General features: G+C 27.5%; 1 protein-coding gene across 1 annotated transcript; it reads left to right on the plus strand.

Annotated features, from left to right (window-relative positions):
* Positions 1–211: 211 nt before the first annotated feature.
* LOC139859736 (F-box/kelch-repeat protein At1g26930-like) lies at positions 212–1,264 on the plus strand. Its single transcript, XM_071848511.1, has one exon. The coding sequence runs from the start codon at positions 212–214 to the stop codon at positions 1,262–1,264; it is 1,053 nt and encodes a 350-aa protein (XP_071704612.1).
* The last annotated feature ends 18,993 nt before the right edge of the window (positions 1,265–20,257 follow it).

Raw genomic sequence — 20,257 nt, forward strand, 5'->3', positions numbered from 1 at the left:
TATTGAGAGAGCTCTTGTGAGTATTCAATGATAAACACCATTAACGAACATCAAATTGGTAAAGATTTGTTGTATTTTCTAAATATGGTGAATGTACAAATTTGTTGTTAGTGTATTTATCTTTTAAGTCTTTATAATAATTTTTAAGTTAATTTTAATGTGCTTTCTATGAAATCTCGCAGGTAACAAGACTTTGTTTCAATCCAAAAACATGGAAGATGGCATAGAGAAGCTAGCATTTAATCTACAAAACATGCGATTCGAAAACTTCTCGACTTTCATAACTTGCCCGAGGTACTACTACGCCTCGATCGCCTCGCTAAACAATACCTTTCGTGACCTCGTTGAAAGTGGTGAGATCTATGAGCAAAGACGCGAATGTCGAGTAACTGAACATTGGGTTCATTTTTCATGCGAAATGTTGAAATGGGAAGCTTTTGATCCAGTTACCAAAAACTGGATTGATATGCCCATCATTAATGCGGATAAATGTTTCGAACTATCTGATAAAGAGTCACTCGGTGTTGGGACACAACTTTTGGTTCTTGGTAAAGAAATGTTTGGCCAAGTGATTTATAAGTACAGTTTGTTAACAAACTCATGGTCCCCACAAGAACCAATGAGGACCCCACGGTGCCTATTTGGGTCCGGAAGTCTTGGAAAGATTGCAATATTTGCGGGAGGAGTAAGTCTGACAAGTGGCAAAACTGTTGATTATGTTGAGAGCTACAACAGTGAGACGGGAGCGTGGGAAATGCTCCCGTCCCTTTTGAAGCCACGGAAGATGAGTTCGGGTGTTGTTATGGACGGAAAGTTTTATGTCATTGGGGGTAGCGATGGGATTGGTAAAAAGGCTATGATGTGTGGTGAAGAGTATGATCCGATTTCTAAGAAATGGAGACATGTTCCAAATATGTCTCCTGGTGGTGGGGCCGATTTAATGGCTCCACCGCTTCTTGCGGTTATTGATAATCAACTGTATGCAGCAAACTGTGCTGAAATGGTGGTTAAGAAGTACGATAAGGTGAAGAATGTGTGGGCGAATATTGGACCGCTACCGAGAGCAGATAGTATGAATGGATGGGGGATTGCATTTAGAGGATGTGGGGATCGAGTGATCATTGTTGGTGGTTCTAGAAAACAAGGTGGCAGTCATCTTGCAATATACTCGTGGGTTCCAAGCAAAGGGCCACCAGAATGGACCATAATTGGGCACAAAAGGACAAATAATTTTGTTTATAATTGTGCTATAATGGGTTGTTGAGCCAACTTTACTATCATCAATGGGTCAATCTTAAGTATTTTAGTGTTTAAATAAGTTGTAATACAACATAGTCAAATTGGTCATTGGTCTTATCAATTGCTTAAAATCTAAACTGAAATATTTCTTCAACTTTAAAGGATAATAATTACTCCGTAATTAATAATTCATAACTTATGTATGATAAAGTATAGATAATATGGCTAATAATTTCATGTTTAATATATATACAACATAGTCAAATTGGTCATTGGTCTTATCAATTGCTTAAAATCTAAACTGAAATATTTCTTCAACTTTAAAGGATAATAATTACTCCGTAATTAATAATTCATAACTTATGTATGATAAAGTATAGATAATATGGCTAATAATTTCATGTTTAATATATATATATATATATATATATATATATATATATATATATATATATAAAAGTTCAAACGGGAAATAAAAAAAAGGGCGAAAACTACGGTAACAATTAAATTACAAGGATTTTACAGGTTAGTTGGTTGAATCACTTATACATGTTGATGAAGAGTATGATTAAGCACAAAGAATATTTTGAAAAAACCTATAATTTAACTATATAATCAAATATAAAATTTTCCGTTCACATGTACAGATGTGTTTATGAACATATAAACATTTTGTATAATTCACAATTGAACATGTGATTTTTGATTTTGAACATTATACATACATACATGCATGCATGCATGCATGCATGCATGCATGCATACATACATACATACATACATACATACATACATACATACATTAATATATGTTTTGAATAAAAATAGCTTGACTATAATAATAATAATAATATTACTCCATTAATATATATATATATATATATATATATATATATATATATATATATATATATATATATATATATATATATATATATATATATATATATATTCATGAATTCGCGTAATTAATAATTAACTCATAACTTTAATTACGGATTATAATTAAGAACTTACAATGGAAATAAAAGTTAGTTTTTTATATAATTAGTCTTGTTTTATTTTTATATATAAAATATATTTATGATATATAATATAATATAATATAACATAATATAATATAATATAATGTAATGTAATATAATATAATATAATATAATATAATATAATATAATATAATATAATATAATACAATATAATATAATATAATAGAATATAATACTCCCTCTGTCCCATATTGATTGTCTCCAGATAAAAAACACACAGTTTTAAGAAAATGTCATAAAAGTACCGTATTTTCTGTTTACATTTTAGTTTTACCCTTACATTTTCTTTTACCTTTAATCCTATCCACATACATTAAAGGTTTAATAGAACTTAAAGTTCTTCTTATATTCTATTTATGGAAGTCGATAATTAATTTGTTACATCTTAAAATAGAATACTGGACAATATATTAGAGACAGGGGAGTATAATATAATATAATATAATATAATATAATATATAATATAATATAATATAATATAATATAATATAATATAATATAATACAATATAATATAATATAATATAATATAATATAATATAATATAATATTGTCTTTTTAATTACTCATATAATCAAACATTAAAGCATAAGGCACTGTAGCAAGCATCAAATCAAATTTTTTGTTTTTAATTTTAAAACTCAAAAGAACATATTGCAAAGTTAATAAATTGATATTTAATAATTACTCATATAATCAAACATAAAAAGCACGAGATATTGTAGTAAACGTCACATCAATTTTGTTTTTTTTATTTTAAACTCATTATTATTTATTTCTTAGTTAATAAATTGATATTTAATAAAAGAAATGTAATGCTGCCCAATTAGTAGTTTAGCCAATTGGTTACCTGAAGGTCCCAGGTTCATCCCTGCTAACGATAATTTTCATTTTAATGTTCAGCCAACTCCAATCCTTTTTAAAATTATTTCAATTTAGTCTTCTCAACATTTTTTTTTCTTAATTTTCTCATCTTTTAACAATATTTCTATTAGATTTTTAATTACTCCATTTCTTTACAAAATTTTTTATATTTCTCTCACATTTTACAATCAATTTCATTTTAATTTTCAGCCACTTCCCATCCTTTTTAAATTTATTTCAGTTTGGTCTTCTCAACATTTTTTTCCCAAATTTTCTCATCTTTTAACAATATTTTTTACTAGGTTTTTAATTACTCAATTTCTTTAGAAAAGTTTTTATATTTTCTCATACATTTTACAATCAATTAACAAAAGTATCTAAATTATGTAGGTTCTCATTAGTTTAATTATTGATGATTAAGTTACTTTTGGTTGATCTCTCAAAACGGGATATTGTCTTTTTAGTAATATGGAGTATTATTTTTATTATAGTCAAACTATTTTTATTCGAAACATATAGTTAAAAAAAACTTGCATATGCACCGGAGCGTTAAAAAAGCTTTCCTTACGCGACGGAGTGGTGGCTACCGCAACCCGCAGAAGACCCCAAAGCTTTTTATAATCAAATTACATATAGCTTGTTTGATTTTTTATGTTCTTTTTTTAGCTACATCTTTACCTTAATAGACATAACTCAAATTGTATTATTATTTGGTTGATAACATTGCCAAATTTACACCATTACTGAACAAGCTTCAATCACATAAGAAATTGTTATGCAAATTTTATTAATTTCGGGTATCTGATTCCACGTTGCCTTTTGACATTTCTTGATTGTTTTAGTAAGATAGAGAATGGAAATTTTGTTAGAAATATGTGCATTATGCTAGTGAATTATGTTAATGGTGAATCGTGTTAGAATTATGTGTGTGACGAACCGAAAATTTCTGATCAAATTTAAACTTAGTCTTATTATGATTTCGACACGATAAGCAGAATCTGTATATATGAATCTCAAAAAAATTTAAACTATTACATGAATGCATTTAATCTTTGACTATTCCTGACGATTCACGAACAATTGTTTGTAAATAAATATGTGAACAATATATATATATACATATATATATATGATTTTTGTACATAACTAAAATACTGTGTTTATTGAAATAAATATTCGTATATGATGAATGTTACATAATCATTAATATGTAATATTAATATATTACATGTAATTACAGGTTAAGATTATAATTGCTATGTTAATATTATTATCATTATTTTATCATAATATTTTTTTATCATTCATATTATTATATAAAGTATATATATATATATATATATATATATATATATATATATATATATATATATATATATATATATATATATATATATATATATATAATTCGATAAGTATAAGTTGATATGATGTTAGTATTATTATTATCATTAATAAAAATAATAAAATTTATAACTAATAATATAAATGGTACCAATAATAATATTAATATTGTTATTATTATTAGTATCTGTATTAAAATCAGTGTCGAAAAATATTATTATTATCGGTAGATAATATATGAAAGCTACTATATATATAAATTGATATAGTATTATTATTAGTAGTATTATTGTTATCATTAAAAATATTAGTACTAGTATAATTAGTTTTATTGTTATTAATAATATTATAATTATATATTTTATAGTTGTATTATCAATATCATTAGTAATAATATTATTATTATTACTATTATATTACTATAAATTTGTATTACTATTATTTATAATATTAAGAGTATTATTATTTTAGTTATATTTAATAATAAGATTAATTATAAGGTATAAATATAAATATAAATATAAATATAAATATAAATATAAATATAAATCAAAGAGATACACAAATACGGTTCTAAATACAGTTATATGATTATTGTTAAATACAGATTATAAGTAAATATATATGCCAATACAAAATACGGATATATATAGTTACAAATACAGTTCATATATTTATATAGGTATATAAATACGAATAAATTTATATATATATATATATATATATATATATATATATATATATATATATATATATATATATATATATATATATATTATATTTACGTAATCCGTTTCCCATCATTATCAAGTGACGTTGCAATTTATTTTAATATTACAAGCTGGTACGAATCAATCCCAATTAGTCCTATAAACAAACAAATTCTGTTAGTAACGATTAGAATTTTCTAATTTTTACCTGATGTGATTTTCTGGTTGTACCAATCAAGCTAGCCAACAAACGATAATTGTGATTACATTAGCTATAAATTATATCGGTTAACATTTATATATTACTCCACTAGTGCCATTTGAATTAAAACAACAAAAATCAAATTCAATTTGAAGAAAACTGCACGATATCTCTGTTTTACTTTCATTTTTCAATTTCAACGAATTTGAAATGAATTTCAAAATGTGATAATGCAGTGTTACTAGAAATAACTCGTTTAAACTAACTGAAAAGTTTCAAGTTCCAATTTTTCCTATCAAGTTCAAATTTTCAAGTCAAATCTTATTTTCAAAAGTCAAACGTATAGTTCATAAGAGAAATTCGAGTTTAATTGGGTGTTTTCAGATTAAATTGAGAATGGAGAAAGTTTCCAGTAATGATTTAACATTTTTTCGTGTTATGATCTTTAGCTAAACGTCTTAAAAATGCGAAATTGATTTTTAGTTCATACGTGTTCTTGATAAACTATTACAAATTGAATTTCTTTAAATTTGTTTAAATTAGTTCAATAAGAAATTATGAGTAGTTTCTGGTTGTTACTAAGACTTAATTCCACTCTTGAAATCATTGATACAAATGGTTTAAGATTTTGATCGATTAATTTGGGGAAGATGATGACGATTTTTTGAATACAGTTTAAATATTTAACTATGGGTATTAAATCAGAAAAAGTTCAAATGGAGCATTGGTTGGCTGTTTGTTTGTGTAACCAAGAGGTCTCGGGTTCGAGCCCGGCTTGGGGCATCTTTTTGTTTAAAACCTATTTTAGTAAGGTATAACTTTTTATTTTTATTTTTATTATTATTATTATTATCATTACTTATTATTATTATTATTACCAAATATCATTACTTAGTACTATTGTTATTATTAATACTAATATTAATATATGAAATATTATTATTATAATTATGATCATTATTAGTATTATTATCATTATTATGAACATAATACAAATTATTATAAATATTGTTATTAGTAACATTTTACAAATCGTTAGAATTATTATTGTTAATATCGACACAAGTATTAGTAATAACATCATTATTATTAGTATGGTTATAATTAAACTTATTATCATAATTAACAAAATAGATATTGTTATAATTATAATTATTATTAAATTAGGTATGATTATCAAAAATTAATATTTTCATAACCGTTATTATTAAAGTATCCATTTTATTAAAAACTACCGATATTATCATTATTATGAGATTAATTATTGAAAACTATCATTAATATATTTATTAAAAGAATTATAAATAATATGGTCATTTTTATTATTATTAGCTTTAACACCTATTATTACCTCAAATATTACTTAGTATTACTAAAGTACTGTTTTAACTAACAAGTAATATATATATATATATATATATATATATATATATATATATATATATATATATATATATATATATATATATATATATATATATTTGTTACATATAACATAACGAAACTTAATTTTTTTTATATAAAATGAATATAGGTTATTAATATAAAAGTTATATCATTAATAATAATATATATATATTTGTTCGATTGCAAGTATAGGTATTAATATATATACAAATGATATAGGTTCGTGAATCTGAGGCCAACCCTGCATTGTTCAATGTCGTCATATGTATTTTTACTACAAAATACAGTATTGTGAGTTTCATTACTCCCCTTTTAAATGCTTTTGCAATATATATTTTTGGAACTGAGAATACATGCGCTTTTATAAATATTTTACGAAATAGACACAAGTAATCGAAACTACATTATATGGTTGAATGGATCGCAGTCGAATATGCCCCTTTTAGCTTGGTAGCCTAAGAATTAGGGAACAGACCCCCTAATTGACGCGAATCCTAAAGATAGATCTATCGGGCCCAACAAGCCCCATTCTAAAATTTGGAATGCTTTAGTACTTCGATATTATCATGTCCGATGGGTGTCCCGGAATGATGGGGATATTCTATATGCATCTTGTTAATGTCGGTTACCAGGTGTTCACCATATGAATGAATTTTTATCTCTATGCAGTTTGCGAAATGCCTGATATGAGAATGATGTTTATGAAAATATGAAATCTTGTGGTCTATTAAAATGATGAAAATGAATGATTATGATAAACTAATGAACTCACCAACCTTTTGGTTGACACATCTTACTACAGTTAGTGCATCGATAGTGTATAGACAAAATTCATATCTTAGCGTATCTGTTACTATAGACTTTACCTAACAGCTTCCGTAGATTCCTCCGTAACATATGGGATTTTAGTATTATATATGCATATGTAAATTATGTATTGCAGGGTACTATTCTACATCCTATAATCTATTTCCTAACGAAAATCCTTCATCTGATCGTACGAGATGAATCCCTCAACCAGTTCGAGTCCTTCGGATTCCGATAAGCTATTCCGATAGTCGTTCCGATCGCTATTCCAACATGGATGTTCACCTAAGCTCCGAAAGCAGCATCACCAGCATGAATCAGCCATCCCCAATTTATCTGATGGGTTTGTAGTTGACTTAATCAAAGGAGACGCGAAGAAGGCGATTCTTTCCACCAACCAAATTGCCCTCTTGACGAAGAACCTGAAGCACTTACCGGCGAATCTATCTGAAACACCATTTTCAGCCTCATTTCTAGAGTAGTTAGACACGATTATATTCTATCCACAATTTTAAACCTTATTTATCCGCTTATTCCGACCGACAATCATCCCGGAATAATAGAAGAAGTCAACGAACTTCGCGCTCGAGTAATCAATTTGGAGAATATAGTGCAAAATTTACCAGCTTCAGCAACATCATCGGCACCAACAGTACCATCAATAATAGCACCAGTACCATCAACAATCCATGCCTCAACATCTCATTCTGTACCTCGAGTATAATCATCATTCTACGTGACGTTCTACATCATTTATCTTCATTCGACATAGCGATTATGTAATCTCTAATGTTTTAGAGATTATATATTCTTATTCTAACGGTAAATCAAATGAGTTTAATATCATATTGACTCATTAAATCCATGATTACATCTAAAGAAAATATATAGGTATATATATTTTTTCATAAAGATTGTGATTAATTTTTTTTTTGTACAAACTGTTAATGGTGAAAATATTTTAACGGGTAGGTAATACTCGAGGAATATTTAGATTTCACATTAATAATTACACTGTACATTCTTTTAAATCTAATTCAACAGTCATTTACTATCCTATTTACAACCACCGATATACGTATCCGTTCACCGCATAATAACCCTTTTCATTCAATTTCATATTTGGATTTTGATCTATCAGAATCCAACAAGTGGCATAATGAAGAAAACATTGAACAAAATAAAATTTGTTAGAAACAAACAAATTAACTATGAGAAATTTTGTTAAGAATCCACGCTAACAAAATTCTAGCTAACTGTTAATTCCCTATTACATTATCGCAATTTATTTATCGCAATTTATTATCGCAATTTTTATTCTCGCAATTTTATTTATCGTCATTTAATTTCTGTTATTTATTTTACGCACTTTAAATATCGGGACACGTATACAAGGTTTTGACATATCATATCGACACATCTATATATATTATTTGGAATAACCATAGACACTCTATATGCAGTAATGCGAGAGTTAGCTATACAGGGTTGAGGTTGATTCTATAATAATATATATACTTTGAGTTGTGATCGAGTCTGAGACATGTACACGGGTCACGATACGTATTAATTAATTCGAATAGTATATATTAAACTATATATGAATTATTGGACTGTTAACCGTGGACTATCGACTGTGGACTAATAACATTGGACGATTAAAATGAATTAAAATATTGATTATAACATATGAAACTAAACATTTCTTCAAGTTTGCCACTTGATTTCATCTTAACCCTCATTTGTATCTTGACGATTACAATCTGTGTTCAAACCTTTCATGATTCTTGAAAACACCTCAATCGAGAGGATGAACTAACCGCACTTCATCTACAGAAGAAAAGATTGATGCATATAGTTATCCACTTAAAAACACTCAGAACCTGAGTAAACGTTTAACACGTATCTGTGCTAGCTCCTTTGGCGTTGTTATTACCGAAAATCAATTTGCAATCCCATTCAAAAGTAGTCAATTTTTTCACAGCTTCAGCAAATCAATTTCGACTTTTTATTCGAATAAACTCTATTATAACTTTGATATATAAATTTGCCTTTCGTCATCATTACCGGGGAACCGTTTATATTCCATCACGTTAGCAGAAACTTACCAGCAACTTCATTGATCTTTGACTTTCCGAAAAATCATTATATTTATCGAAACCCTATCCACATCTTATAACGAGAATTGCCATACCAATTGCCGAGAACTAGCAATCAGCATTTTGAAATATCGTAGCGTTACTACATCAACAGTTATATGTATATATATGACATGTATCTCTTAGAATTATGATCTTCCATTCTAAAATTCTGAAAAGCACCCAGTCTGCGAATTAATGCTCTGAATTTTGAAAAGTTGAATGAAGCAACAAAAACTGTAAACGACCTCAACAGCCAAAAGTTGATGATAAAGAATTGTATGTTGGCAAAGCTCAGAAAAAGTTTGAAACTGAAAAACTGATTGAGCAAACTACGAAGGAGTCTCTGAACAAATCACAAGGACTAAACTTGTACATTAAGAATCCTGATGATTCTGTTTCTGATGAAATCTTTAGTGAATACCTTGCTTCTGACTCCAAACTCTTGCGGACAAATTTTCTTCACCATCCTTCGATATTAGAAATTCTAAGATATCATCGTATCTTTCATTATAAATATCCTCCATATTTCTGAAGATATTTTCATAACTATTCTTATCTGAAATCATTAATATCTTCGTGATATTAGTGTTACATCATATAGAAACTGTTAGTTTCTATATTCTGTAAACTTTCGAGTTTAAAATATGAATGTTATTGAAGTAATGTTGGGAACTGATGCATGAGTTAGTATAATATAATGACACTTGATCAACGTGATTATATTATAGTAACTCATGCTGAGTTTCTAAATGGAACATGATGATTCACAGATTATAACGTCATCATGTGTCATGTTACATAACTCTTTCATGACGATTAACTTCTGAACATATCAAGAAAATATATTCTTGATAGTTCTATTCTCAGTGATTCTGGTAATTTGACAAATCAAATCGTGCTATTACGTTCTTTCTCGTTTAGAACATTAAGTTCATTCGAAACTCCATACTTACGAATTCTGGACCATTACTCGCTTTACTAGAGTTCGAGAAGAGAATAAAAAGGCAAAGAGCTCCGAAATATAAGAGAAAATATAAAGCCCAATAACAACACGGAGGTTACAAACCGTGGATATTAATACGAATAGCAATATAAAGACACGGTAGAATTAAGAATAGTGTCAAGGTAATAGTAAAAGTAAACAGATTTTTCTGGTGGAAGATTGAAAAGAAGGATGACAGAAATGATAATTAGGAAAATATCAAGGATTAGAACTGGATTAAGCATTATCACTATCTTTTGGATGTATGAACTAAGAAAGAAAATATAGGAATGGTGAAAATAATGGAACGGAAAAGTTTAATTTATAATGGAAATATTAGACAGAATAATCGAGGCAGATCACCGTATTTAATTATAGAGATCTTAATTTCCTTACTCGCCGAAGAATCAAATCTTTTAGATTTCGAAAATTTTCTTTAAATTCCTTGAATTCTGAAAATCCACCTTGACTACATCAAAAGTTAAATCTCGATCTCAATCTTTTGAGACAGCTTCATTCATACGCTTCGAGTAATCGAATTGGTTTATTCATATTACTCAACGGTGATAAAACTCTAATTATCAATTCATATTCGTCATGAAAACATTTTTATTGTTACTCATGACGACCTCACTCAAATTTCGGGATGAAATTTCTTTAACGGGTAGGTACTATGACGACCCGAAAATTTCCGATCAAATTTAAACTTAATCTTATTATGATTTCGACACGATAAGCAGAATCTGTATATACGAATCTCAAAAAATTTTAAACTATTACATGAATGCATTTAATCTTTGACTATTTCCGATGATTCACGAACAATTATTTGTAATTAAATATGTGAACAATATATATATACATATATATATGATTTTTGTACATAACTAAAATACTGTGTTTATTGAAATAAATATTCGTATATGATGAATGTTACATAATCATTAATATGTAATATTAATATATTACATGTAATTACAAGTTAAGATTATAATTGCTATGTTAATATTATTATCATTATTTTATCATAATATTTTTTTATCATTCATATTATATATATATATATATATATATATATATATATATATATATATATATATATATATATATATATATATAATTCGATAAGTATAAGTTGATATGATGTTAGTATTATTATTATCATTAATAAAAATAATAAAATTTATAACTAATAATATAAATGGTACCAATAATAATATTAATATTGTTATTATTATTAGTATCTGTATTAAAATCAGTGTCGAAAAATATTATTATTATCGGTAGATATTATATGTAAGCTACTATATATATAAATTGATATAATATTATTATTATTAGTTTTATTGTTATCATTAAAAATATTAGTTCTAGTATAATTAGTTTTATTGTTATTAATAATATTATAATTATATATTTTATAGTAGTATTATCAATATCATTAGTAATAATATTATTATTATTACTATTATATTACTATAAATTTGTATTACTATTATTTATAATATTAAGAGTATTATTATTTTCGTTATATTTAATAATAAGATTAATTATAAGGTATAAATATAAATATAAATCAAAGAGATACACAAATACGGTTCTAAATACAGTTATATGATTATTGTTAAATACAGATTATAAGTAAATATATATACCAATACAAAATACGGATATATATAGTTACAAATACAGTTCATATATTTATATAGGTATATAAATACGAATAAATACATATATATATATATATATATATATATATATATATATATATATATATATATATATATATATATATATATATATATAAATTTACGTAATCCGTTTCCTATCATTATCAAGTGACGTTGCAATTTGTTTTAATATTACAAGCTGGTACGAATTAATCCCAATTAGTCCTATAAACAAACAAATTCTGTTAGTAACGATTGGAATTTTCTAATTTTCACCTGATGTGATTTTCTGGTCGTACCAATCAAGCTAGCCAACAAACGATAATTGTGATTACATTAGCTGTAAATTATATCGGTTAACATTTATATATTACTCCACTAGTACCATTTGAATTAAAACAACAAAAATCAAATTCAATTTGAAGAAAACTGCACGATATCTCTGTTTTACTTTCATTTTTCAATTTCAACGAATTCGAAATGAATTTCAAAATGTGATAATGCAGTGTTACTAGAAATAATTCATTTAAACTAACTGAAAAGTTTCAAGTTCCAATTTTTCCTATCAAGTTCAAATTTTCGAGTCAAATCTTATTTTCAAAAAGTCAAACGTATAGTTCATAAGAGAAATTCGAGTTCAATTGGGTGTTTTCAGATTAAATTGAGAATGGAGAAAGTTTCCAGTAATGATTTAACATTTTTTTCGTGTTATGATCTTTAGCTAAACGTCTTAAAAATGCGAAATTGATTTTTAGTTCATACGTGTTCTTGATAAACTATTATAGATTGAATTTCTTTAAATTTGTTTAAATTAGTTCAATCAGAAATTATGAGTAGTTTCTGGTTGTTACTAAGACTTAATTCCACTCTTGAAATCATTGATACAAATGGTTTAAGATTTTGATCGATTAATTTGGGGAAGATGATGACGATTTTTTGAATACAGTTTAAATATTTAACTATGGGTATTAAATCAGAAAAAGTTTAAATGGAGCATTGGTTGGCTGTTTGTTTGTGTAACCAAGAGGTCTCGGGTTCGAGCCCGGCTTGGGGCATCTTTTTGTTTAAAACCTATTTTAGTAAGGTATAACTTTTTATTTTTATTTTTATTGTTATTATTATTATCATTACTTATTATTATTATTATTACCAAATATCATTACTTAGTACTATTGTTATTATTAATACTAATATTAATATATGAAATATTATTATTATAATTATGATCATTATTAGTATTATTATCATTATTATGAACATAATACAAATTATTATAAATATTGTTATTAGTAACATTTTACAAATTGTTAGAATTATTATTGTTAATATCGACACAAGTATTAGTAATAACATCATTATTATTAGTATGGTTATAATTAAACTTATTATCATAATTAACAAAATAGATATTGTTTTAATTATAATTATTATTAAATTAGGTATGATTATCAAAAATTAATATTTTCATAACCGTTATTATTAAAGTATCCATTTTATTAAAAACTACTGATATTATCATTATTATGAGATTAATTATTGAAAACTATCATTAATATATTTATTAATAGAATTATAAATAATATGGTCATTTTTATTATTATTAGCTTTAACACCTATTATTACCTCAAATATTACTTAGTATTACTAAAGTACTGTTTTAACTAACAAGTAATATATATATATATATATATATATATATATATATATATATATATATATATATATATATATATATATATATATATATATATATATATATATATATATATATATATATATATATATATATTATATATATATATATATATATATATATATATATATATATATATTAAACATATAACATAACGAAACTTAATGTTTTTTATATAAAATGAATATAGGTTATTAATATAAAAGTTATATCATTAATAATAATATATATATTTATTCGATTGCAAGTATAGGTATTAATATATATACAAATGATATAGGTTCGTGAATCTGAGGCCAACCCTGGATTGTTCAATGTCATTATATGTATTTTTACTACAAAATAAAGTATTGTGAGTTTCATTACTCCCTTTTTAAATGCTTTTGCAATATATATTTTTGGGACTGAGAATACATGCGCTTTTATAAATGTTTTACGAAATAGACACAAGTAATCAAAACTACATTATATGGTTGAATGGATCGAAGCCGAATATGCCCCTTTTAGCTTGGTAGCCTAAGAATTAGGGAACAGACCCCCTAATTGACGCGAATCCTAAAGATAGATCTATCGGGCCCAACAAGCCCCATTTTGGAATTTGGAATGCTTTAGTACTTCGAAATTATCATGTCCGATGGGTGTCCCGGAATGATGGGGATATTCTATATGCATCTTGTTAATGTCGGTTACCAGGTGTTCACCATATGAATGAATAATTATCTCTATGCAGTTTGCGAAATTCCTGATATGAAAATGATGTTTATGAAAATATGAAATCTTATGGTCTATTAAAATGATGAAAATGAATGATTATGATAAACTAATGAACTCACCAACCTTTTGGTTGACACTTGAAAGCATGTTTATTCTCAGGTATGAAAGAAATCTTCCGCTGTGCATTTGCTCATATTAGAGATATTACTTGGAGTCATTCATGACATATTTCAAAAGACGTTGCATTCGAGTCGTCGATTTCATCAAGATTATTACTAAGTCAATTATAGTTGAATATATTATGAAATAGTATGCATGCCGTCAATAGTCGATGAAATGAAAGTTTGTCTTTTAAAAATGAATGCAATGTTTGTAAAATGTATCATATAGAGGTCAAGAACCTCGCGATGTAACCAAATGTAATGTATTCATCCAGATGAATTAGGACGGGTCATTAAAATGTGCATAGTGCTAGTGAATTATGTTAGATATGAAAATAATGGTTAAGTTGATGGTGTGAGAAAGAAAAACATTCTGTTGGGGGAGAATGTGGGTTTATGCTTAATGATAATACTAATCTTAACCCATATCAATAAGTGTTTTGATGATGAAACATGCACATAACTAGAAGTGATGGTAGACATCTTGACATAAAAACACAAGTTCACTAATCCACACTTACTCTAGCAAAAGACCAAAACCAAACAAAGCTTAGATTGAAATTTAGGCTACACGGTTTGGTCCACGGTTAACCGCGGGTCAGACCATGGAACCCTGCACTCTGGTTTATGAAACCAGGAGTGCACGATCGACTCCACGGTCAACTATAGGTCGACGGCAGAAGGTTCTGTCTGAACTTTTGATCAAATTTAGTTTGACCACTTCGGGGCATCTATAATTTATAAAACTTTTTTAAACATGCTTAGAATAGTTGCCTCCTTCATACCCAAAGGAGTTTTGGTCACTAGAACACTAATCTTCGTTAAACACACCTAATGACACCTTAATGATCCTAAAATGTGTTACAAGAAAAAATGTGTTAAACACACTAATCTTCGTTAAACATATGTGTTACAAGAAAACAAGTGATCCTAAAAGGTATTTAGACTTACTTAGGATGGTAATCAAGTCCCAACCAAGAGTTGCTCCTTCCTTATACATGTGTTGGACATTAATGTATACTTATATATTAATCTTGCAAATGCCACTTTGTTAGTAAAACTTACATAGCCTTGGTTCAGTGCTATGCTATCACTATATGTTTAATCCTAGATTAATTAGTGATCTCTTGCTAGTCATTACATGAATATTACTTGACTACTTGTTATTTATACATGAGTATTATTTGACTATGTGCTAAGTACTAATTTGTTAAGTAGTTACTTAATATGTATATGTATGAACCTTGTCTTGCTATGTGCCACAAGTTGGAAATCCATCAACTTGTATTTGGACTACTTCATTATATGCTTATGCTAATGTGTTATAATCTAGTGATCTTAAAAGGATGAAGAATCAATAACACACATATGATTTGCTTAAGTAAAAAAAAAATCAAGTTTAATAATGATTTAGACTTGATTAACTTGATGTCTTATAACATGCTTAATTTATATTATTTGCTTAATTTGTTAAGATATCATAAACATACTTAATTCACAAACAAGTTTAAAATTGAATACCAATGTGCTTTGTGATTAAAGTGAGTTGTTGTCATTAATGACATGTTTACCAACCAATAGGATTTTAGCAAATGTGTTAATTACAAATAAAATATTATGACACAACTGAGATTGCCTCAAATGATTATCATGACTTGTATCCAAGAATGTTAGACTTTTCATTTTAAACATGTCAAGTCACTATCAAGGCAATACATCCAAGATAAATGAATACTTTATACATATAGCACTTGTATAGGATGTTGGGTATCTTTTGCAAGTATTAAATGAAGTAAAGACTCCAAAGATTAAAGTTCGGAACTGATTCAAATGGTTATACAACGGATAGAAGTTTTTGGACTTGACCGCGTGTAATCGACCCACGGTCGACCGTGGTCCCAGCCGCATCAATGGCTACATTTTATCTCTCTCCATATAAATAGCAAGACTTGGAGAACTTTGAAGACTTGGACCTCTTGCATGCTTCAACTCAAAATTATCAGAGAATCACAAAGAACATAACTGATATACATATGTTTGTGATTAGCAAGAGAAGTTTTATAATCTCATAGATTATAGAAGGGGTTGTAAACTTACTATCAAATTAATATCTTTGTGAGTTTACATAGTGTTGTATTAATCCTTAGAATTATCTTAGGATTGTCATCACTAGAAAGGGTGAGTCTTGTACTTTGTAATTAGAAGCCTATGCTAGCTTATTTATCATCTTCCTGAAAGGAACTAGGGAGTTGATTAATTCTATTGGGGATTGATGTGTGCGAGATATACTAGGAAATAGTATTATTTTTATAACGAAATACTATTAAATACGATACAATTTTACACAAGATATTTATTTATTTATAGAATGGATATACCTAAACCTTGCTACAACACTTATAGGCAGTGTACCTAATCGTACAGTAGTGTTGTTTTTAGTAAGTCCGGTTCGTTCCACAGGGATCTCTAAAACAAGCTTAACGCTATATTTTTAAAAATACAAAAAAATATATAAGTAGTATTATTATTATAAAAAGGGGTTTTTTACCGTTTAATGACCGGTTTGTCGATTTTAAAACTTTAGTCGCAGTTAAAACCTAATGTAAAATATTAATTATATAAAAGACATAATTTTAAACGTAAAGTAATTAACGATAATGAAATTGCGATAAATAAAAGTGCGATAAAATAAAATTGCGATAATTAAAGAGTACGATAATTAAAAGTGCAATTAAATACAATGACAATAAATAAAAGTGTGATAATTAAAAGTGCAATTAAATATGAAATAAAAGGAATTATGCTTATTTAAACTTCTGTAATCATGATGTTTGACATGTTGATTTTAGTTTATTCCCATGGGTTAATTGTCCTTTGTCCTGGATTATTCAATATGTTCATCTGGTTTTTGTCCATAACAGTCCATCAGTCATAAATATAAAGTGCGAGTGTCCTCATCAAATTATCCTTATACCCGAAGTCAAATATTCCAAATAATTGGGGACTTAAACTGTAACAAGGTCTTAATACTTTGTTTAATAATTACACCAGGATATTGACTGTGTGTAACCCAAGGTTTTAATACTTTGTTAACAATTACGCCAAGTGTCCTTGTACATAATTCACCCCTGTTTTAATAAGTCCATTAACTATTAATCCATTCCCGTGTCCGGTTAAATGAACGATTATTCGTACATATAAATATCCCGCCCATCGTGTCCGATCGAGTGTATATGATTATTTATAGGTACGTCCAATTGTAAATCTTTATATTAAAATTAACAAGCTATCATTTAGTTAAACAAATATAAAGCTCATTAATAGCCCATAGTCTAATTTCCACAAGTGTCGTTCTTTTGTCCAAACCCCAACTATGGAACAAAGCCCAATTACCCAATTTTAAATATTTTAGCCCAACATCATGATTACTTCGTCTTAAATAAGCATAATAATAACTTAGCTACGAGACATTAAATTAAAAATAACATTAATCATAACTTACAGTGATTAAAAATAGCGTAGCGTTACACGGAAAGAATTTTGACTTACACCCTTACAACATTCGCTAACATACCCTTATTATTGGAATTTAAAATTAAAATTAAAATTAAAATTATAATATAAATATATATATATATATATATATATATATATATATATATATATATATATATATATATATATATATATATATATATATATATATATATATATACGTGATAGATAGAGAGATGGATAAAAGATGGATATATCGTTCACCAAACTGCGAATTTATAGGCATGTGGCCAACTTTTCAGGGCCATGCGATCGCATGGCTTTTACTCTTCCAGGCCATGCGATCGCATGGCCAGCTGGTGAAGTTCACATGACTTTGTTTTCATTCTGCCGACGGTTTATATTATAATATATAATATATAAATAATTTATATAATTATTTAAATATTATATTTTATTCTTGCGCATAGTAGACTTGTAATTTTTAGTCCGTTGCGTCGAGCGTTGAGAGTTGACTTTGGTCCTGGTTCTGGATTTTCGAACGTCCTTGCGTATAATTTAATATCTTGTACTTTGCGTTTCGCGTCTTGTACTCTTGTAATTTTGAGACGTTTCTCATCAATAATTGGAACCACTTTGATTGTACTTTGTACTTTTGAGCTTTTTGATCGTTTGCGTCTTCAATTCGTCGAATCTGTCTTTTGTCTTCACCTTTTATTATTTAAACGAATATCACTTGTAAATAGAACAATTGCAACTAAAAGCTTGTCTTTCTTGAGGGATAATGCTTTGAAATATATGTTCATTTTTAGCATTATCAAATATTCCCACACTTGAGCATTGCTTGTCCTCAAGCAATATAGTCTTGAAATAAAAATACTAGAATCACTTCTTTATTCTTCACACTTTGTACATCAGTGATTTCTATACGGCGGTATAAACAATGGTAGTAACGATGTGGTTTACAGTCCCACATGACTATAAAAATTTAGATCCTTTAAGGAAATTGGATCTTTATGAAAATATTTGATCTTTTGAAAATTTAATCTAGCTTTTACCCTAGATAAATTTTCCAGAATAACCCTTCACCGGTGTTTACAAATTGTTTTTGTGGGTTTGGTGGGTTTCAGATTTGAAAATTTTAGCTCAAAACTTGTAGTTTTGTGTCACCCACTTGCTAACCTTGTATTGGTAAAGCAACACGTCCAGTATACTTGCTCCGTATATTACCTTTCGATAAACTACCGTCCGGTTATAAAGGAAAGCGTTGAACAAGCAACTGTTAAGGCAATGTCCCCTGACATGCTTTTAATTATGGTCTATAACGTGTCGGATGCAATTACTATCCTTGGTAGGAGCAATAGTAAAGCTCACCCTATAGTTTTTCGATCTGGCACAAGGTCCTATCTTTGACCATGCTATGCAACCACCGTTCTTACGGTTGACACCCGATTTGGTTCAGGTGACCTAATGAATTCCAGGTGAATTCCCAGGATTTTACGTTCAATGGTAATGAACGTATTGAAAATGGGTTTTTAGAAAACAAATCGGTTTGTAGTTTTGATCAAAATATTTTCTCGTTCAAGCTCGAGTTTAGATATCATCGAATTCCATGAGTTTGTAATTCTCAATCTTTAAGGTCAATCTCAAGGATTGAGTAATATCAGTCTTAAAAGCTGATTTTTGATCTTTTAAGGAGATTATCCTTTCTGGGGATCTGATTCATTAGTCTTATCAAGCTAATTTGCACGGTGCCCTCCCCATTTTACGAGACAGATCCTCT

Source organism: Rutidosis leptorrhynchoides, chromosome 7 (assembly GCF_046630445.1).
Source record: "Rutidosis leptorrhynchoides isolate AG116_Rl617_1_P2 chromosome 7, CSIRO_AGI_Rlap_v1, whole genome shotgun sequence".
Classification (NCBI taxonomy): Eukaryota; Viridiplantae; Streptophyta; class Magnoliopsida; order Asterales; family Asteraceae; genus Rutidosis; species Rutidosis leptorrhynchoides.